The sequence below is a fragment of the Rhinopithecus bieti genome, unplaced genomic scaffold (assembly GCF_001698545.2).
Source record: "Rhinopithecus bieti isolate Rb0 unplaced genomic scaffold, ASM169854v2 scaffold_21703, whole genome shotgun sequence".
NCBI lineage: Eukaryota > Metazoa > Chordata > Mammalia > Primates > Cercopithecidae > Rhinopithecus > Rhinopithecus bieti.
This window is the reverse complement of record NW_016812332.1, coordinates 4,915,676-4,939,928: the sequence shown is the minus strand read 5'-3', so window position 1 is coordinate 4,939,928 and position 24,253 is coordinate 4,915,676. Positions and strand designations below refer to the sequence as shown.

Here is a 24,253-nt window from a genome sequence, read left to right as displayed (position 1 = left end):
AAAGCAGCTGCACCATTTTACATTCCATTAACAATTTATGAGGGTTCCAATCTTTCCACATTCTTGCCAAAACTTGTTTTGTCTGTCTACTTGATTATAGTCATCCTACTGGATGTGAAATAGTATCTCACTGTAGTTTTGACTTGCATTTTCCTAATGATGAATGATGCTGAGCACCTTTCCATGTGCTTATTGGTCATATGTGTATCTTCTTTGGATAAATGTCTATTCAAATTCTTTGCCCATTTTATAAAATTGGTTTCCCTAGTTCTTTTTAAGCCTTTGAATTTCAATGGAAATTCAATCCATGTGTTCATTATTCTTCGTCACTGATGAGTGTTTTCCAGGAAATCTTGTTAGATGCTGTTAAAGTTATGAGTTTTAAAACCCCATGCTAACATCCATTAAAAGAATGTTGTCTTTGGAGTGACAGGTAATAATGATAATGTTCTAAACTGATTATCATCCATATCAAATTTAAATTCAAATCTGACTTAAGTGCCCATGACAACAATCAGTGTGAAAGTTTAATATATTCAAAAATAATTATTTAGCAACACTTATTGCCAGATGTTGCACAAGGCACCAAGGATGATAAGAAGAAGAAAAAATGTTAAAACATGTAAGTGGCTTATAGTATCTCATACAATCTTTACCAAAAAATCCTATGATATTATTATCACACTTACGAATTAGATAATCATGGTCCCTTCTTTCACAGAGTATCATCTACTTTAAAACCAGCAAAAGTGTAATTATAAACAAAGTGAGATAAATGTTAATGAAGGGAACAACTGGTAGAAAAAGTTGCCTCACCCAAATGTGGTATTTCAGGTGAGTTTCTTAGGGAAGGATATATGTACTGAGTCATGAAGGATGAATTGAAATTAGCCAGGCAAATCAAATGAGGATGAAAATGCATACAAATAGTACAGGTTGAAGGACCAGCAGGTGTAAAAGGGAACTGGAAGCAAGGCGAGGCATTTCTTCTAATGTATTAGAAGAGTTGAGTTTGTATATGAAACTCACTACTGGATTACTTGATGATATTAGTAACTTTTCACTGACTCCTGACTCTAGATTGTGTCTGTTGGTTTTATGAATGTTGATGTTCCATCCTGGATCATTGTTTATTCATCATCATAAGATGGCCCCTGGGATACAGCTTTCAGGCTAATAGATTACTGACCCTGCCAAGACCTCTCAAAAATATCTGGCTAATGACATATCAATCTTTATTAACCAACTGCCCATCTCTTCTAACAGCAGCTCCTTGACCATCATAGGTAATTTTGTCAACCTTACATTTGGAGGCTCACCTTTTATCAAAAACACAAATGTTGCTGAATAAATGCTGTTAGTCATTCCAGGATGTTTATCATTTCTACCTGAGGAATTAACTAACACATAATGATGTCCTCATCAAGCAGATAAGATGACATTAGGAAGGACACTTTAACAAGATGACCAAATCAAGTCCCCAAATGAGGCAACGGGGAGTTGAAGGAACTGAGAAAGCACAACCTAGAAATAATAAGACTTTAGGGCACTGAATATTTAAAGGATGACATTAAAGAGTGGCATTAGGATAATTTTATATATCTTCAGAGGGAACCAATAATGAAACAGAGGATTGAAACTATTATTAGAATTTGAATCTACGAGTCTTCATTTTTGTGACTGAATAGGTATTGTTTTAAGTGCATGAGCATTTGAACTTTTTGAACACTTAATTTCAAACTGTATTGGTGGCCATGATGTTAAATAAAAGATTTGTCTAGATATTTTGTTCTTACTAATTAGTCTCAGTGAGGTAAAGGGATCAAGCATCCTCACAAGTTAGAATATTTGTTTAAGAAAGAAAACTTTAGGCTGGGTGCACTGGCTCACGCCTGTAATCCCAGCACTTTGGGAGTGGGTGGATCCTTTTAGCTCAGGAGTTTAAGACCAGTCTGGGCAACATGGTAAAACCTCCTCTCCATAAAACATACAAAAATTAGCCAGGCATTGTGGCTCGCATGCCAGTAGTACCAGCTATGGAAGTGGGGAGGGTGCTGAGGTGGCAGGTTCACTTGAGACTCGGAGGTCTAGGCTACAGTGAGCAATGTTCATACCACTGCACTCTGGCCTGGGTCACACAGCAAGACCCTGGCACAAAAACAAACAAACAAACAAACAAACAAAACTTTAGGTCTTTAAATAAAAATAAAGCTACAACCAGTCCCAAGATAGCAAAATTTTTAATATTTATTATAAGATATATTTTGGTGTACTTTATTCACTTTTACTACAGCATTAATATGCCAAGTTTCTTCAAGATGTACTGCATGCTTGGAAATTGTTATTAAGCAAATTCCCTTTGTTGACGGCAAATTCATATCTAAAGAGAAGAGCTTCCTATATCTATTGATTAGCACCTGTTTCAGAAGCAGATTAGTTATGGAATAAAGTTGTCCCATAAAGTTAGTTTACTCAGTAAACAGAGTATGTTTCATTATTGTTACTAGTAAAGAATTTTAAAAGACATACAATTTATTTCCCTAAGTAAAAGGGAAAATAGAAAATATAGAATAATTATTTTACAGTTTTTGTCACATTAAGAACCATACCTACTTAATCATCCCAGAATTCCATTTCATAAATTTTTAAATCCTACCATATAAAAAATAAATTCAAGGAGATTATTAACACAAATTTCAAGACAGCGAGAAGGGACAGAGTCAGGGAAGGGGCACACAAAGGTTTTTCAGGATTATAGCATTGCTCTCATTGTTCAGTGGGACAGTTGTTGTATTAGGATTCTCCAGAGAAACAGAACCAATAAGAGAAATAGATAGATACAGATGCAGATACATAAAAAGATTTATTATAAGAAACTGGCTCAAATAATTATAGAGTCTGAGAAACCCCAAGATCTGCAGTTGGTAAGCTGGTGACCCAGGAGAGCCAATGGTATAGTTCCAGTCCAACTCTAAGTTCTAAGGCAGGAGAAGGCTGATGCAACAGCTTGGAAACAGGCAGAGAGAGCAACATTTCTCCTAGTCATTCTTTTTATTCTATTCAGGCCTTCAATTTATTGGATGATCCCCACACACATCAGGGAGGGCAATCTACTTTATTCCGTCTACCAATTTAAATGTTAATCTCATCCAGAAACACCCTCACAGACATACCCGGAATAACCTTTAACCAAACATCTGAGAACTCCATGGCCGCGTCAAGTTGACACAAAATTAGCAGTCCCAGTTGGTTATACTGATAGTCACTAGTGTTTACAACTACTTCTCTACACAGTGTGTGTGTGTGCTTATTCTATGTTTAAGAAGGAAAGTTGAATTAAAAAACAGAACTATGTCAAGCAGCACTAGAATTCATGTTATCAAATGCAGTAAAAAATAATAAAGACCTAAAATTGGGTTTTGAATAAATAAATGGAGAAGAGACAAATCTTCTTGATGGAAGAATTCTATTTAATATATGCAGACACTCCACTCTCCAGAAGGTTGACCTTTTCTTCCCTGCATTGAGGGTGAGACAGGTTTAGTGACAGAGTTGGGCAAAGGAAGAAAATAGAAACTGTACAGTGGAGAAACCTGACAAACACAACTTTAACCAAGTGATAAAGGTTAACATTATCAGTGATGTCATGTGGATATCATGTACCCCTACGTGACGTGACAAGAAAGCTACTTCACTTCTATGGTATTCTTCCACAAAATCTGTAACCCTAGTTTAATTATGAGAAAGATATCAGATAAACCCAGATTGGTGACCATTCTACAGGATACCTGGCCTGTATTACTCAAGATGGTTAAGTCCATGAAAAATGAGGAAAGTCTGGGAAACCGTCACAGATCAGACCCCCAACAGACCAGAGGAGACTGCGAATATATAACAACAAAATGCAATGTGCTAGAGATTGAGTCCTGAACAGAAATAGGACATTAATGAAAAAGATTGGTAAGTTCAAATCATATACCAATGTTGATTTCTTAGTTTTGACAAATGTACCGTGATAATGTAAGATGATATTATTAGGGGAAAATAAATCTGGGTGAGGCAAACTGTGTATATTTTGCTACTTTTCTGTAAATCTAAAATAATTCCAAAATACAAGTTTGTTAATAAAATATATTAGGTTGGCTACTGAAACCCTTGCTAGGGGTTGTATCATCTATGAAGGACAATCTGATTTCAAAACTAGAAAGATGCATTTGTGCTTGTCTCCCTCGTTCTGCATGTTAAGTACTCCAGGAGACCAAGAATAGATTTCAGTCATTAGAGATGGCAAACCAAGACCTCTGCTCAGCACTAAAAGTTTTTAAAAGCAAAGAACCAACAAGAATAGAGATTTACACATGAGATAAGCCCAAGTTTGCTGTTGACCTTGAAGGACAAAATAGGTGAATCTATTTGGCTCAATAGATAAACATTACACACTTGTCCTGGGTGGAAAAGGTGGTATATTGAGGCTATATAATTAAATATTTTTCATTAAAATTTTATAACAATTGTTATAACATGTTAGAAAGTCCAGTGCATTCTAAAGAGTAAGAGAGTCCAGGACTATGCTAATTAGTGTAAAGGAAGGGAATAATATTTTAACTTTAGAAACCTAAGAATACATGGACTTAAACTACACTGCACTATTTGGTAGTTAAGACAGCAATTGACAGTCACACAGTTATAAACTAGATCCAACACAATATACAATGCAAATACAGAAGTAAATAAGACAGTGGAATAATGTGGGTTTTTTTTTTTCCTTCATTAGTGGTTAGAAACCACTACATGCAATATGAAACGAGAGTCACCACAGAATTTTAACTTTGGGATTTTCCAAATATATTAACTGCTTAAAACCAAATTTAAATTTTTAAAAATTGAGATCCAATTATGAAATCTTAAATTGCCAAGCAAACATATCCATCATGAACAAGTCTTTTCAGAATGACTACCTGCTATCTGGTACTGACCTAACTGTCATATGGATCTTTTAAGAACCACAGCTTACAGTCCTTGTTCTTTAGTACTGTTAATCTTGATGGAGATGTAAGGTAAATAAACGCCTATCAAGTAAATCTATTTTAGTAAGTTTGTGTCATGCTCAACCATTACTTTTCATGCCCTGACTTCATAGAAAGAAAATAATTTTTTACAGGTCGATTCTCACAAATATAAATTATGTTTTTAAGTCTGTGAAATTCACATGATGCAAGATCTCATGTGGGATCACCATTAACACATAGCCAAATGAATTCAACTTAGACCTTTAAACTTATATGAATATTGAAAAGGATTAAGTAAAGCAATTTCAAACTATCCAACTTTTGTTCCAGAACAAGTATGTATAACTCACTGTGAAGAAAGGTGTCTTTGGAAAGTAATACCAGATCTTTATTGTTTCCTAACATCTATCATTCCCAAATAATATGATTGCAGAGAGCACAGTGAAACAAAAGGTAGCTTTTGGATTTCATTTTTCAGCACCACAAGATTAGTATGTGGGAGAAAATTCTTTTTTTTCTCTTCATCATTTTTTCCCCTAAATAGGGGACTAACTAACTGCTTGCCTCATTGAGAATTCTCCACACAGCTCTACATGATAAGTTTTTCCTGGATTAACAAGTTATAATGATCAGAACCTCAAGAAACTTCTGAGGAAAATAAAAATAGGATAAGATGAGACCCAGGGTTAGCCAGAAATTTTTCATTTTCTAGAAACTGAAAGGCTGAAATTGCTTTTAACATGAAAAATAATTCAGAGCTGATTCAAATCCCAATTCTTGTATTAAAATATATGTACTAAAGAAGCTATTTGGTATATTTATGTGTCAACTTTAAGCCTGAAGTCAGCACTGGTAGCAGACTGTAGATGTCTTGAATGTTAAAAAAGTGAAGGTACAAATACATTCTGGTGTAGCATTGCTCTTTTCAAATACATTTTTCTATTTTATTCCTCTATACTGGCATAATGAATAGTGCTATTGCTGTTTAAGACTTAAAACAGCTGCATTTCTAATTTTGGCAGATTATGAGGGATTTTTATATGGGTTGCATGTTAAAAGCAAATAAATGACATGCCAACCAGCAGAATGAGAGTGCTGGGCAGATGGTGGCATGGCTGAGTTATTGAACTGAAGTGTTATGTGCCACCAATCATGGAACAAAAGGAATATCTGGCAGCTTTTCAAGTGAAGCCCAATCTTTTACCTCCAACAAAAATAATTAATGTCCATGAAGTCTTCAGATAGCCATTTAGTAGCCATTCTCCAATTGGCTTTGTTAATGTAGGCAGCTTTCAATGACTTTTAATGATCATTGATCTTGAGGGTATGAAGTATTCTGCCTTTCCTTCCTTTCCTCCTCCAGGATCTTTTGTCATGTGTGTGTGTGTTGAGGGGGGCGGTGGTGTGTGTGTGTGTGTGTGTACAGAGAAAGAGAGAACTGAATATGAAAATAAAGTATTTGTTATGATTTTTCAACACTGCATAGGAAGAAATCAAAAGGCATTCCAATATGACCTCTTAGTAAAAAAGAGCATCTATCCACATAAAACCATAAAACAATCTTGATTGATATTGACCTTCATTGACCAATCCTGATTAATACATTTTTAAACCTGCATTCAGAATGCCACTAGGTACATTTATCCAAAATCTAGATGATTCGTTTGTGAATAAACATCGAGGAATTCACCAAAGAAAGATCTGGTCTTTAAGAGCAGGTTTTTATATGATTCAAGGCAGCTTATGAAGTATAAAAATAAAGTTATATGACTGTTTTTTAAATGGATATTCTAGTATTTATATACTTAACCAAATGTTGTCTTTTCTAACTGAGACAACATCCATTGTCAGTTACTGACATTTTATTATATTTTGTATGTTTCTGTAAGCCACCAAAACTTACACCATGCATTTTGGGAAAATATGAGATAAAACAGGGAAACAAAGCCATTCATAAACGGTACTAATAGGCTATATATTTTATCATAATACTGCATTGCTCTTCCTGATCTATTTCTTTTTCTCTTTTCTACTTTCCCTGTATCCTTTCTTTCTAGGATGATTTTACAAAATCCTTATGTCCTAAGCAATGTGCTCGATACTTTACATCATAACCATGATCAATTCTCAGTTTGCAGATCAGGAAACTGTGGTACTCAAACACTAAATAATTTTCCTAATGCCACACAGCTAGTAAACACAGCAGCTACTGAAATTAAACTCAGGCAGGTTACTTCTAGACCTGTTCTTTTAATCAGTAGGGTATGCTATGTAGCACAGAATTAAATAAGATATAGAAAATTTAAAACCCTGGAGAAATTGGGAATTATGCCAAATACAACAAGTTAGTACAATAAAAGAAATGCAGTATTAACTTATACCATTATTAAAAACAGTCTACAAATTAGATTTGAGAGTCCAAAACCAAAGCAAAAACAAACATTAGATGTAATAAAAGTAATATTTCTCATAAAATAGAGCTGTTTGGGGTACTAAGGTATGAGGAATTTGTGCTGTAAGGAAATCACTGGGTGATATAGTAAACAATTTCTTCCACGAGACTTCCACAATATGCTTCCACAATAAATATGGGTGAAGGATATGAACAGACACTTTTCAAAAGAAGACATTTATGCAGCCAACAAACATGAAAAAATGCTCATCATCACTGGTCATTAGAGAAATGCAAATCAAAACCACAATGAGATACCATCTCACACCGGTTAGAATGGCAATCATTAAAAAGTCAGGAAACAACAGGTGCTGGAGAGGATGTGGAGAAATAGGAATGCTCTCACACTGTTGATGGGACTGTAAATTAGTTCAACGATTGTGGAAGACAGTGTGGTGATTCCTCAAGGATCTAGAACTAGAAATATCATTTGACCCAGCAATCCCTTTACTGGATATATACCCAAAGGATTACAAATCATTCTACTATAAAGACACATGCACACGTATGTTTATTGTGGCACTGTTCATAATAGCAAAGACTTGGAACCAACCCAAATGCCCATCAATGAGAGATTGGATAAAGAAAATGTGGCACATATACACCATGGAATACTATGCAGCCATAAAAAAGGATGAGTTCACATCCTTTGCAGGGACATGGATGCAACTGGAAACCATCACTCTCAGCAAACTAACACAAGAACAGAAAACCAAACACCGCATGTTCTCACTCATAAGTGGGAGTTGAACAATGAGAACACACGCGCACAGGGAGGGGAACATCACACCCTGGGGCCTGTTGGGGGATGGGGGGCTTGGGGAGGGACAACATTAGGAGAAATACCTAACATAGATGATGGATTGATGGGTGCGGCAATCCACCATGGCACGTGTATACCTATGTAACAAACCTGCATGTTCTGCACGTGTACCCCAGAACTTAAAGTATAATTTAAAAAAATAAAATAAATAATAAAATAAATAAATAAATATGCTACTGAAATTTACAAGTGTGTTATTTATAACCTCATTCAATATGTCACATTGAAGGTCATTTTAGTAAAAGTATTTCTGCAGGCTGTGCATGTGTGTGAACAGTGTGATCCAGGTTTTGTACCCTCTTTGGAGTGAAATTTGATTTATCTAGTTGCTCTGTCCAATAGAACGTTTTTCAGGTAGTGAAAATGTTCTATATCAATATGGCAGCCATTAGCCACATGTCTCTATTGAACACTTGAAATGCGGCTATTGTGACTTAGATGTAAATAGTCACATATGGTTTAAAGCTACCACACTGAACAGTGCAGACCTAGATAAATGGTTGCACTGCGTATCTCTCAGCCAATTCTCATCAGTGGAATTTCATACTTTTGTAACAAATAGACAAAATAAAAACCCAAACATTGTTATTCTCTAGTTTAAGCCTCAAGCACAAGAAATTTGTGCTGTCCAACTCAGCAGAAAACCAAAGGTTTTTTCAAACATTCTAACTAAAAACAAATCCTATCACCTCTTTATTGAAGTGAGCCAAAATAATCCCTCTTTGCAAGATACTGTAATTGCCTAAAACATTTTTCATAGTATTGTCAGATTCTATAACTCATACATTTCATTATATCCTATGTGTCAAGCTTTCATTTTGACATGGATTGTGATATTTTGAAAATAAACCCCAAATAATCCAGAATCAAATTTAGTAAATAAGCCATGTGTGTTTTAGAAGCCAATTTATATAAAAGACAAAATAACAAGCTAATGCCTTACTATGTATTTTTTAGAATGATTCTTAATATCTCAAGTCCTGTTGTGCCATCAAGGCCCTAACATGGCACTTACGTAAATTAGACCAGACCATTAAACTTCCATTCTAAGAAGCAAATATAAGGAATTTTTAGCCTTGCAGTAACCAGAGAATAGAGACGAAAGTCCCCTTTGTGTGGTTTTCATTGCCCTCATGTTCTTTTCCTGTTTACATGGGTGACAGTTATAATACTGTCTTCAATTAGCACAGTAATAGATGAAAAGAGAAGAGAAGGAGAAACAAGAATTTCTGGCTGAAAATCCACTTGCCAGATGTTGAGGAACTAGGCCTTAGGCTAATTCTGTGTGAAGAGAGGAGCTTGATACGTTCTTCCATGAAAACCACAGCATGTACTGCTGACAGAGATCTATGGAGATTTCGAATCCAGTTCTGGAGCACATGACTCAACTTTTTCTGTAGGTCTTGCCGGCTGACCCTTAGGTAGGAACAGCTGTTCTGCTAAATGGATAAAACTACAGAGCTCTAATATGGATAGGAGGAGGGGAAGAAGGAACAGCAGGAGAGGTCAGCCAGCCTTCAAGATACCAATCCTCTTTCCTTCCAGACTCTTGAAATAGGCCAGAGCCCAAGGCCATCTTCAGGGCCACCTCTTAGGAGCTGTAACGAAGATATGAAACACAGAGGCTCCAGAAAGGAAGAGACAATGAATAAATTGATGAAATCAAATGAGATGAGAACTGGGGATACATCAAAAGGAGTAACTACTGAATATATCTCAGAAAGCAAGCAAGAATATTTAGGAAGAAAAGAGCAATGGCTGGAAAAACTGATTCACTGAAGAGTGAATTTGGTACAACAGCAAATGGGGTTATTTGGTCATGGTGATGAACACAATCCAGGAGTCATAGAAATTAGGAAAACAATTGGTATTCCATGAATTAAGTATAATTTTGCTTGAGAAATACTGTGAAAGAAACTGCAATGTTTGAAAACAGGACTTTTTAAAATAAACAATTTTCTAAAAGATATTTTTTGACAATATTTAGGTCATAACAAGAGTCCAGAAAAAAAAAGAATTAATCAGATGATAATATTAATTTTACTAATAGATTATGTCAAGAAGAACTAATGGTAGACACTAAAATTCAATTCCTATACAAAAACATTAACTTTTGGATATCATATATAGGACATCAATTTAATTATTCATGTATTTGCTAGCTTGTACATTTCACTGATTTAAGGATTCCTTCTTTCACTCAATAAATAGATATCGATCGCATGTGATATACCAGATCCTAAAGATTCAAATATTAAAACAAATCATTCCTATTTCAAGAAATGTGTAGTATAGTGGGCTGGAGGTGGGGTGAGAGGATTGAGTACTTTACATTTGGCAACCATCTTGTGAAATGCTTTATATTTATTCTCATGAATTCTACAGACCAACCATGTATTGGAGATACTGTTAATGCTATTTTACAGCAGATGGATCAAGATTCAGGGAAATGAGGTGGACTTGCTGAACATTATATAAGAAATAAATGACAACTCTGGGACTGAAACCAAAGTATTGACTGAAAATCAGCTACTTATGAAATTGAAGCTATGTGGAGATATAACATAAATATGATGCATATTTCTGAGTTAATATATGTGAAGCCCTTGGAACAGTGCATAACAACATATTATAAATGCTGTATGTCCTTATATTACCATCACTATTGTTACTATTATTTCTAAAAGAACAATATGTGGCAAGAAATATTATTTATTTAAAAGTATACAGCATGAAGAATATAATGCAGCAGAATGGAAAATGTGCATAAAATTTTCATATGAAATAAAAGGCTTCAAAAGACTTTTCACTTTGGGGTTTGTCTTATTCCCCAATTGACCTGGACTGAATTTCCAGCACTATTGTGTCATTGCTGTTCCATCTCCTCCCTGGAGAATCCACTTTATAAGGAGATAAATAACCAAGAAAACTATCAAAGTGAGGAAGAAGTGCTCGAAGCGCAATATCCCTACTGAAGTCACAAGTAGGGAAAAGTGGGAGTCTATGGAAACATTCCAACCTGCTTGCTGTCTGCATTCTCTTCTCTGAGAAAATGGTTTAGTGTGGCACAAAGAAATTAAAACCATGTTGATAGAGTTAGGCTTTGTGTCCCCACCCGAATCTTATCTTGAATTGTAATCCCCACGTGTCGAGGGAGGGAAGTGGTTAAATTATGCAGGTGGTTTTCCCCATGCTGTTCTCATGATAGTGAGTGAATTCTCACAAGATCTGACGGTTTTATAGACGGTAGTTTTCCCTGAGCTCTCACAGGTACGTTTGCTACTGCCATGTGAAGAAGGTCCTTGCTTACCCTTCTCCTTCTGCCATGATTGCAGGTTTCCTGAGCCCTCCCCAACCATGTGGAACTGTGAGTCAATTAAACATCTTTTCTTTATAAATTACCCAGTCTCATGTAGTGTCTTTATAGCAGTGTGAAAATGGACTAATACACAGGTTTACTTGAAAGATAAGAATGGAAAGAGAATATTAACAGTCATAAAAAGGAAATGTTGAAGACACATTTAACATAAGCCATACTTGGGAGAAAAGAGAAATGATGTATATTTTCACATTTAAAGTTTCCACTGTTACAAAACCACCTGCAAAGATAATTGCAACTGAAGTTAGATAAGAGTTGGCTCCATTCAGCCTGTAACACTAGTACAAACACAAAGAAATATAAATTGAGCATTGAAGGTCAGGTCTTATAAAACCTTAATTGCCCAAGGAGTAGTAGGGCTGAGAAGGTGTTGCCTATAATTAATTCTGCTTTCTTAAAAGCAAACAAACAAAAACTATATCTATGTAATGTACTTTTGACGAAATAATACAGTGACTTAATATATCACTCTTGGGGTTTTTATCTTCTGCCTAAATTTCAGAGAAGATAAAATATTGCTGCATTGCTAACCAATGTTTTATATGTAAGATAAATTAATATAACTGGTACAATGCTATACAAAGTCAGTAATTTGTACCTTCTATAAAAGAAAAAAGAAGCTTAATAAAATGTTGTTACCACATATTTTTTTTTGGTTTCTGGTTTAGGCACTGAATCTTAGTAAGAGAAAAACACGCTTATAAGGATTTCTTAAATATAGTGACCCTAAGACACTATTTCCATTTTGATCAGAATTGTGAACTCATGATGGGATCCTGGTGATGCAGTGGCACTGCTATACGGCTTTATATTTTGTATTATAACTATAGAGAAGAAGCTTCAGGGTTTCTTAACCTCATTAAAGTTTGAGTATATGAATTAAATATTTACATTTTTATGAGGAAGAGGATAATAATGGTCTATGATAAACATCATCTCAATGGTTCCTGAAGCTCACTGCTACCTTTGCTGTTACAAATATCATCAATGGTCCCTGAAATATAAACTCATACTGTAGTAGGAATTCTTTGAACAAGTCCTCAACTATTTCTGCTTACTTGTTCAAATTCAAAGGGCTAAATGGTATTGAAATGGTATTAATAGTGACTAAACACTTAGATTCAGACTCTGTTGTTACTCCTACTATCTGCAGGACATAGGCAAGTTACAATTTATATTCTATAGCTTCAAATATCTGACTTCTCTACTTTCCAGCGTCATTGTGAAGGAAACAAATTACTTATATAAACTGCTTCAAAAACCTGTGATATTATGTAAGCAAAGATTTCATGCTTCCTAACTCCTACTTTTCTATGGCTCAAATCTTCTGTATAGAGAGACTGGATCGTCCTCTCAGACAATTTCTTCCATGGTCATAACCCAGAGGAGTATCTTTAGAGTGGCCTGCTGAACCAGGACTCACCAGATGCTCAGAGAGGGGAAAAAGTATTCCATGAGAAAGTGAACTTGGGCGTGATTTTGGAGAGTTATGCTTCATATTAGCATGCATCAAAGGTCTGAAGATTCTTGCAGCAAATAATTCCTTTAAAGTTGTTTAGTCCAACATTTCCCAAAGTTAACAGACCAGGATTCCCTTTTGTGGGATGTTTAATAAGCATACACATCACATTTAAAGGCTGCTTAGAGTGTGAGGGGAAGAAGCAATCTTAATAGTTTGCATTTATTGTGGAGTTGCTGTGTATAGAAACTGTCTGAGGTGCTTTACAAGCAATAATTTATTTTAATTTATGTAAACACCTTACAATATAGGTGCTAGGGTTATCCCCATTTTACAGATGAGGAAACTTGGGCACAGAATGATTACACGTCTTGGCAATGCTGTAAGTAGTGAAGAATAGAAAAAGGATATGAACTCAGATGTTCTGGCCTTGGAAATTATACTCTATCCTCATGCCTAATGCTTTATTTCCAGAATGAAAACAAAAACAGAATGCATGTAATATTATCACTGTATGATACTTTCATCTAGTAGAAGCTTTTTGTTTGATTAAAAAACAAACAAACAAAAAAAATCCTGAAGCCCAAGCCAGGTGCTGCGGCTCACACCTGTAATCCCAGCACTTTGGGAGGCTGAGACGGGCGGATCACAAGGTCAGGAGTTCAAGACCAGCCTGGCCAATATGGTGAAACCCTGTCTCCACTAAAAATACAAAAATTAGCCGGATGTGGTGGCGTGTGCCTGTAATCCCAGCTACTCTGGAGGCTGAGGCAAGAGAATTGCTTGAACCCGGGAGGCGGAGGTTGCAGTGAGCCAAGATTGAGACACTGCACTCCAGCCTGGGTGACAGAGCAAGACTCTGCCTCAAAAAAAAAAAAAAAAAAAAAAAAAATCCTGAAGCTCAAAGGTTTTGCAATGTGTACAAAATTATGAAGAAAATCAATGGTACTACCTTCCTGAGAAATTAGTTCTTCAGCCCCTCAGATAAGTACCTGAACCATCTGGCAAACACATTGAACAATGTATGAGGGCAAGACTTGGGGTGGGCTAAAGGAAATGCCATCACACTCTCACAATGCTGTAGCTCTCCTGAGAGTTCTATTCATTTTTTCATTCCTCCTTCATCAACTCCATCAAAAATGGTTATTATGTTTGTTTAATTTTACTTCTAAAATATTTCCTGACCTCTCTGCCTCATTTTCAGCTCTTCCGTCATGGCCCGAGAATAGGCCCACACCTCTTCTGCCTGGACTACAGTGCCAGCTCTCTAATGAGGCTCCCTTCTCTTGATAGTGAGGACCAAATAACTAACTACATGTGAAAACAGCTTTTTGTAAAAGTTATAATACAAGATAATCTACTGTAAATCTATAATGAAAGAAGCCCAAGAAAAACATCTATTTTTTAACCTTAAATGTAAGAAGGAAAGATTCAACATTTATCTCTCAAACTTTTAAAACTGTGACTTTATTTGAGGAATTCTAGTAGTCCTTTTCTAGTCTCTATTTAATGACCTACAAGATCCATACACATACGTACATAAACACACACATATACACACTGATAATTATTAGAGATAAAGCCAAAATCAACCAAACAGAGTTTGAGTCACGTAAATGTAGTCCTGTTACTAATTTGTTTGCTAAGGCTGAATTATCAGGATTTGATAGAGGCCCATCAAGAAGAAGGCTTCAAATACATTACATAACCTTGATTTTACAGTTCAGTACCATACACTTGAACTTGACTTTGGCTTTGGTAAAAAAAAATTTCCATGTTCAGTGTTTTCCTACTTGGTAACAATAGTAAGAATGCTAGTCCTTTGTTTAACACACAAAGAGAATTTGCCAGGAGTGGGGATAGGTGGGGTAGGGAACTTTCACGCAGCTGTTATTTTTTTCCTCAATAACCCAATCCATTTACTCATGAGCAATCTTTTCCTGGCTTACTATGTTTAAATGTACTAGCTCACACTAGTCATGTTTTTCAAAAAGAAAGGGAGGGAGAAAAAATCAGCAAATTAGCCAGAAGCAGCTTGGTTAGTTTCCACTCCCAAAGCAGTTAAAAGATGATGAAAAGTCTGAGCAGAAAATGATATAAGCAAAGAAAAAAAAATCTTGATGTTGTCTGAAGAAACAAAATTAACCTTGAAATTTTCCCATTTTTTTCTCTCATTTTACTGCAGTCCTATGTCAGAAAATGTTCCTGCTGGTAGGGTTAAGTATAAAAACAACCAGGTTATGTTTATGTTAAACTACAGAGTAAAATTTAATTTGTGATAAGGAAAAGAATGTTTGGATAAATAAAATTTAACAGTAAAACTACAGGGCTTCAGAAGGAAAATGTCCACAGCTTGTTTATTCCTTTACCCACTGCAGTTTTGGTGAAACTGATGCTTAACTACACCTCCAGGAAACAGCATATATCCCAGGGCAATCAGCACCCTTCCTGGGACTGGGTCAGGAATGAGTATGTAATCCAAGCTCCCCTGCACCTATGGCCTGAAGTGTCCTTGCTGCTATCACTTGCCTTGCCTCAAATTATAACATGGTACAATGCTGCTCACTTGATAGGTCCTAATTTCTCTTATGTGGTCCAAAAGAATGCATAGCAAGAAGACTTGAAGTTCAGCTTATTTTTGAGGATATATCTATAAATAATATTTTACAACAAATTGATATTTTTATAAAATGTTGTATATGTGGTAACTTTATTCTCATAGCCAGTAGTTAGTATGTGAACTTATACATATTTATTGAGAACTGCATATCTATGGATAACAAAAGGATGAGGTGGGGAAAATATTGCTGAACAATGGTTAGGCCAGGTGCAAGTTGGATCTGCATTTACTCAGGTAGGCTGGGAACTGTGTGTCCTAGGTGGCTCAGGAAAAGAATGACAAAAATGGGTGGTAGGCCGGGCGCGGTGGCTCAAGCCTGTAATCCCAGCACTTTGGGAGGCCGAGACGGGCGGATCACGAGGTCAGGAGATCGAGACCATCCTGGCTAACACCGTGAAACCCCGTCTCTACTAAAAAAATACAAAAAAACTAGCCGGACGAGGTGGCAGGCGCCTGTAGTCCCAGCTACTCGGGAGGCTGAGGCAGGAGAATGGCGTAAACCCGGGAGGCGGAGCTTGCAGTGAGCTGAGATCCGGCCACTGCACTCCAGCCTGGGTGACAGAGCAAAACTCCGTCTCAAAAAAAAAAAAAAAAAAAAAAAAATTGGTGGTAAAGTAATTCAGATTACTAACAGGTATTATAGGCCCTGCCCGGGTATACAAAGTGACTGAAACTTCATCCAAGTGTAGTGTAAAACATGAATATAATAAGCCGCATGCTATGTGAGAAAAAAGAAATAGAAAAATACAGTCAAAAATGGTAGGGAGTTAATGATTAAAATACAGTGAAAAAGACAGGGAACAGGAATGTGTACTTGGTAGAGATGGACAAGATGGACAGGCTAGAGTAGGAGAAGAGGAGTGCTACCAAGTGGAGATTTTGAAGCTGGGGCCTTGTCTTATTGGTGAAGTCAGGAATGGCACTATGGGTGACTGATAACAAAAATAAGCAATAAGGAATCTGAGGAATCATAAACATGAATGTTAACAAAACCAAGGATGAATGGGTACTTAAAATGGAAAGTAAGATTAGAAATCTGACACCGATTATTGCCATATTTAAGTGGAAATGAGTCTTCAAGGAAAATAAATCACTTCACTGCAAAGAAGATGACATAAATAATTAAATGGCAATGGGAAATCAGAAGAGGGCCATATCACTCAACTCCTCAACTAAGAGTGGAGGAAAATAAGAGGCAAAGCCTCTTGGAAATGGGACATCACCTTCAGGAGAGTCAGGATGCAAGGAAGACATAAAGACTGGGAAAAAGAAAGGAACATCAGGCATTTGATCACAATAGACTCAGGGCCTAAAAAGGCTAAGGGAAAAGAGATGAGATATGAGTAAGAAATAGAGTTGTAACACAGGGTGGTGGAATGGTTTAAAAAAACTATTGTAAACATAAACATTTATTGAGCAAATCACAATGTTAAGCAATAGAATGGGAGAGGAGCTGGGAGAACACTGCTGCCGATGGTTATGGGAAAGCGCAGGCGATCTAAACATAATTGTGTGTGTGTGCAATTGATATACATAATTGAATAATTTAAAGGGTCAATGACATTGAGAAAATGGCACTATGTCATTCAAAACTAGAATTAAACTGTTACAGAATAGCTCCTTTTAAATACCAGCAAAATAGCTGGTAAGAATAAGGGAGCCCTTCTGGAGTCTGGTGCTGGGAAAGCAGGTAAGGAAATGGGCTGTTCTTAAATGTCCTGTCAACAACTGTGGCCAGGAAAACAGGAGAGATGGAACATAAAGGGTAGATGGCAGGGGAGGTGGGGCATACGCACAATGAAGTTCTCAATTTGCAAAGATGGGAGAGGAAAAGCAGAAAGCTGTTCTCATGCAGCAAGGGAATTCTAGAGGGCTATATCAGGTCAACACAAGGGAACAGCAGGTCTGGCTCATTAATGCTGGGATAATATGCAAATAAGCAGTCCTCTCCTACATAAATACACCCACACACAGGTTGCATTCAATCTGTCTGCTACTACTCTAAAGTGCTTGATAACAAAAGTAAAATGGAAAGAAGAATGCATTATATTTAGAAATGCAATTTTAAAAATCCTCATATATTTCTGGACATTGACACAAGGCAAAAGGACTCATAAAACATATTACATTATTTACAAAGCAGCCTAGCTATGAGTTTAATATGAATTATGGCAAGAACTGATCCAGTGCATGATTTCCCTGAATAATTAATTTAGTGTTCAGAAACAGGAAACTTAGAAAACAACATGTCTAGTCCGTAGTTTTGAGAGGTCAGGTGCAGTAAGCAAATGTCAAAAGAGCCAAAGGAAAGGAAAAAGGAAAACCCAGACAAAGCAAGTGACTTCTTCAAAAAAAATTAATAAAAAGCCATCAAAGCTTTTGCTTTTTTAGTTTGTTTATTTAACAACTGGCAACCCTATAGACAATAGAAAAATAATTACTTTTATCTAGCAAAAAAGTTGTTTTATAGGATCCATCTACACAATGAAACTGTGGCAATCCCAGGATCTCACACAACTGTAGGCAACCAATAAAGATAAAAAGATAACTAGACTGAATCAAAGCAAAGTGAATAAAACAAAGATAAATTGAATTATAATCAGTGCATCCAATTACGGGGCTCTGAACAAGCTGAGGAACTTGAGGAAATAAAGTTGAGACTCTATAATGCTACTGGACTTCCTTTATTCAAAGAGATGGTAAACAAAGAAGTCAGGAGAGGAGAAAAGAGCAAGTCAATCCAAGTTTCTCAATAATTATTATCTTTTTAACAAAAGTTAACAATAAAAATTTGGACACATTATCATTGCATTGAGTATCACTGCAAGGATCTCCACTCTAGCTGTTGTTCTCTGGTGCTTTTTAAGAAAGTTAAATACATCCTTTTTTTTTTCTGTTTGGATAGGCACAGTCCTATTACTAACTGCTAAATCCTAAACAAGAAATACAAATGTGAGCAGAGGCAAATGTAGCCATTTCTCAGGGACTGAGTTAACTAGAGTCACATGGCATGACCTGACCTGCTCTAACTCCTGGGCTCTAACTCCTTGGTCTTGGCTTACACAGTTACTGGACTTTTGACCTTAGTAAGTCAATGGCTTCTTAGCCCTGGTGTTACTTCTTGGCTTCCACACACACTGTACATTTGCAGCCCTGACGGCTAATTTAGCTTCACTGTTGGTGAGTTTCTTGTTTGCTTTTGCTGCTGTCCAAATGATTCAAGGTGCTGAATGACGCCATCTGTACGTTGCCAGAGGTTGAGAGGGGGCTGGGAGGAAACGTTAAGTCAAGAGACGTGATTGGAGCAGTACTGGGTATGAACACAGCCAATTAAAGGGAAACCTTTTGTTTCCCTTTTTCATGTGGACAGAGCTCCAACATCTCCTCTTGGAGCTGAGTTTGAGATATGCTTTTATGTTTCCTTAAAACATATGCCCAAGAATTCTTCAAATACAACTTCTAATCTACAGATAAAGAAAAAGTATAAAAGTATACTACCTGACAAGACCACTTCAATAAGATCGCCTTCCTGGATATCACTGGCCGTTTTCACCAGCTGAAGGATGTTTTCAGAGGTAGGGTCATGACGAAAAAGCAGGATCTTATCATACATTCCATAGAAACCACATTCAGGGAACTGCAAATACAAATACCATGAGAGTGTAAATGTCAAAATCCTTTCAAATATTTTGTTTTAAATATTTCAGGGCACAAATACAAGCTCATTAGAAAAGTTCAAAGTATCTAGATCATTAAAAATTTTTTTAATTAAAAAATAAATAAATGGTAGAGTTGATACTGGGAAGACTCCAAATCAGAAGGAAAGAAATCACATAGATCATGGGGGCAGTAATGGTCAAGTGGTTTTCTAATTAGAGAGCAAGAAAACAAGAGAATATGAGATAAGACTAAAATAAGTTCTGGCAGTAAAGTGGTTAAGAAATATAGGTGGGAAGAGGTGTACACCTTCACATGATTTAGAGCAATCCAATAACATAAAAAATGGGAGTCGCTTTATTCCAATTCCATTACACATAATAATGGCAATTTGTTTGCAAAAAACTGGGTCTGTCTGCTTTGGCATATTCAAAAATAAGAGATGACTCAATAAATCTAAACATATTCTGTATGTGAGCAGTAGCATTATCTAGGTCCTTTGATCAGGAGACCAGGGGAGGCAACCCACCTCTCCCTTCTGCTGTCCCTACTACATTCCATTCCATTTGGTTTTCATGCAATCTGTCAATCCACAATCTCATGAGCAGTGTAAGAAAAGGTCCATCTGCACAGCATGGGGGGTTTTTGTTAAAGCAAACAACCTAGGCTAATTCATTATGTGAAAAGGGCCCTTTTCTTGTAATGACTTTTTCACACAATTATTGAAGAATGCTATTGCTGCCATAAATTGACATTTGTAATGCAGTGGGAAAAGATGCAAACTCAGGGAAAAAGAAAATCATCTTTCTTCATCCTGGAACTGATGACAGATCTGACACTTATGCCAATATAGGTGGACTTTAAGAAGCTACTGTCGGGGAGAAATGTCCAGAATCTAATACCTTCTGGAGATAAAAAACAATACATTATAAACCTCTCTTTCTTTTCCTTAGTCTTAGAATTAGGGGTTAAATTCACATGAATCATTTTGTATGAACTAAAAATAAATATAATGAGAACATCTTATTGCTCTTAGGAGTCAGTGCTGATGACCAGGCTTAAAACTATTTCTGCATGTCACTTAGTAAAGTTAACTTCCTTAAAAAAAACACAACAGCTGAAATGATGTCACTGCTTCCAGTGTGCTAATTAAAAGAATAAAAACTTAGTTCACTTTTTTTTTTTAAGAACTATCTCCAATAATACTATTAGAGCACAAGGAAACAAAGGGAAAATAAAAATAACATTTTCTCCACTTTAAAAAACAATGGATACCTCATGTACCATTTAAAAAATCAACTTCATTGAAGTATAAATTACATGAAATAAATTGATATAAGTGGATGAATCTATGAGTTTTGACAAATATAACTACCCATATAACCAAAATCACAATCAAGCCATGAGACATTTTCATCAACCCCAAAAGTTTTATTGCAATCTATGCAACCCACAATCTTAACCTCAGGCACAGATCTACTTTCTGTCACCCTAGTTTACCTTGTCTGGCATAGAATTTCATGTAAATGAAATCATACAATATGTTATATGTACTCTTTTCTGGCTGGCTTTTTTTGCTTATTATAAAGTTTTTGAGATTCATACATACATTTCAGTTCTTTCTCCTTTTATTATGTATTAGTATTTCATTAAATGGATCTAGCATAATTGTTTATCTGTTCACCCACAGAAGGACATTGTAGTCTTTTTTCCAATTTGCAGCTATGACAAATAAAACTGCAATGAATATTATGTACAAGTGTTTCAGTGGGTACATGTTTCCATTTCTTGTGGGTAAATACCCAGAAGCAGCATTATTGGGTCATATAATAAATTCATGTTTGAACTACATGTCTATCTTTAATAAATATAATGCCACATTTTATTTATTATTGTAGCTTTATCCTAAGCCTGCAATTCAGGTAGTGAGAGCCTTCCAGTGTTTTTTCCTTTTCAAGATTGTTTTGGATATAGGACCGCTGAATTTCCATATACATTTTAGAAATGCTTTGTTGATTTCTACAAAAGTTGTGAATTTATAAAAGCCCACTCTATCATGTATTTCTTTATAGACCATGCTTTTGCTAATACATCTTTGCATAACCAAATATAACACAGATTTTCTCCTATATTTTATTCTACAAATTGCATTATTTAAAATTTTACATTTGAGTCTATGATCTACTTCGAGGTAAGTTTTGAACAGGGCAAAATATATGGATTGAGGTTCTTTTTTTTTTTTTGCATATTCTGGAAGATGTATAAGGACTTGGTATTATATCTTCCATAAATATTTGGTAGAATTCTCTGCTGAAGCCATGTAAGCCTGGATTTTCCTTTGCTGGAGGGCTTAAAACTTCATATTCAATATCTGTGTAGTACACTTTAGACTTCAATTTCCTCTTAAGTGACTTTTGGCATTTGTTTCTTTTCAGAAAACTATGCATTTCATCCAAGTTGTCAAATTTATTGGCATAAAGTTATTCATGTGATTCCCTTACTACCCTTTTAATGACTATCTAGTTTGTAGTGATATCTCTTCATTAATTTCTTACATCCTTTCTTTTTTGTTTGGTCTGGCAAGAAATTTGTCAATCTTATCAATTTTTCTTGTAATGAACCAGCTTTTGTTTCATGGAATTTTTATCTTATTTTTCTATACTTAGTTTCATGGGTTTCTTTTCCTATCTTTATTATTTCCATTCTTTAACTTAACTTTAATTTGTTCTTTTCTTCCTAGATTCTTATAGTGAAGCTTGTATTATTGATTTGAGACATTTGAGACTTAGTTCTAATATGACCATTTAATGCAATAAATATTTCAGCAATATTTCACAAATTTTGATAAAGCTGTGTCTTATTTTCTTTCAATTCAAAATATTTTCTATCACATCATATATAAAAATAAACTCAAAATAGATTACAGACATAAAGATAAGACCTAAAACTGTAAAATTACTAGAAGATGTGGTGACAACTCCATGACATCGGTATGGGCAACAATTTTTTTTATATGACCTCAAAAGCACAAACAAAAAAAAAGCAAATATAGACAAATGTTAAGACATCAAACTAAACAGCCTCTGCACAGCAAAGGAAACAATCAACAGAGTTGATTGCAGAGATCATCTGTGGAACAACCCAATGGCAAGAAAACAAATAATCCAATTAAGAAATAGGCAAAGGATCTGAATAGACATATCTCAAAAGAAGATGTACTAATGGCCAATAGGTATACAAAAAATAGACATTTCTCAAAAGAAGATATACAAATGGACAACAGGTATATGAAAAATTGCTCAGCATCAACAATCAGAGAAGTGCAAATTAAAAACACAATGAGATATTACCTCAACCCTGTTAAAATGGCTACTATAAAAACAAAATGAACAGATAACAAGTATTGATGAAAATATGGAGAAAAGAGAACCCTGTACACTCTGGGGAATGTAAATAGGTACAGCTACTATAAAAACAGTATGGAGGTTCTTCAAAAAACTAAACATATAACTACCATATGATCCAGCAATCTGACTTCTGGGTATCCATAAGGAATATCTGGAAGAATTGAAATGAAGATCTCAAAGAGAAAACTGCATTCCCTTGTTCACTGCAGCATTATTCACAATAGCCAAGATATGGAATCAACCTTAGTGTCCATCAATGAATAAATATATAAAGAAAATGTGGTGTATTGATACAGAATGGAATACCACTCAACTTCAGAAAGAAATATTAACATTTGGGACATGATGAAACCTGGAGAATAATATGCTAAGTGAAATAAGCCAGGCACATAAAAACAACTACCATATGTGGAATCTAAAAAACCTGAATGCATAAAAGCAGAGAGTAGAATAGTGGTTACCGGGGCTAAACGGTGGGTGAGAAATGGTCAGTGATGTTGGTAAAAGGATATAACATTTAAGTTAGGAGGAATAAGTTCAAGATATCTATTGTATAATGAGGTGACTATAGATAATAACACTATATTGCATTTTTCAAAAGTCACTAAGAGAGTAGAAAAACGTAAGTGTACTTACCACAAAAAAAGTAAGTATGTGAGGTATGCATATGTTAACTACCTTGATGTAGCCATTCCACAATGTATACACAGTTCAAAACACGATGTTGCATATGGTAAATATACATAAGTTTTGTCAACTAAAACAATTAATTAATTTTAAATATATGTAGTCTAAATTCCCTTGTAAATTTCTCTTTAACCCATGGGTTATTCAGAAGAGTGTTGTGTAATTTCCAAATACTCAAGAGATTTTTCCAGATATCTTTATGTTCTTAATTCCTCATTTAATTCTGTTAAGGTCCAAATTCTATTTTGCATAAATCTGACACTTTTACATTTCCTAAGATGTTTTATGGCCCAGGAGGTCAAACTTGGTGAATATTCTATGTGCATTTGAAAATAATGTGTATTCTGTTGTTGTTGGGTGGCAAGTTCTATAAATATCAATTAGATTAAGTTGATTGATAGTTTTTCAGATTTTCTATTTGCTTAATAATTTTCTGTTTGTTCTACAAATTAATGACAAATATTGATGTCTTCACATATACTTGTGGATTTTTTTTTTCTTTTTTTCCTTTCAATTCTATTGTTTGCTTTAAGTATTCTGAAGCTCTGCTCTTAGGTGTATAAACATGAAACTTCGTACATTTTCTTGAATAATTTATCCGTTTCATAACATGTGGTGTCCCTCTTTATATCTGGCATTATTTATTGTCCTTCATGAACATATAACCATTTTAAACTTCTAAGAATTAATATTTCCATGGCACTGTGTCATCATTCTTTTAATCCCTGTGTCTTTATAAAGTTGTTGTACACAACATATA

General features: G+C 35.4%; 1 protein-coding gene across 3 annotated transcripts in view; it reads right to left on the bottom strand.

Annotated features, from left to right (window-relative positions):
• The window catches only part of PRKD1 (protein kinase D1), a 366,194-nt gene that overhangs the window by 137,672 nt on the left and 204,269 nt on the right, over positions 1 to 24,253 (bottom strand). For all 3 annotated transcript variants that reach the window (XM_017895869.1, XM_017895870.1, XM_017895871.1), the window contains exon 2: positions 19,241 to 19,379. In XM_017895869.1, coding sequence (XP_017751358.1) covers positions 19,241 to 19,379 — 139 coding nt within the window. The remainder of the gene's footprint in view (positions 1 to 19,240; positions 19,380 to 24,253) is intronic.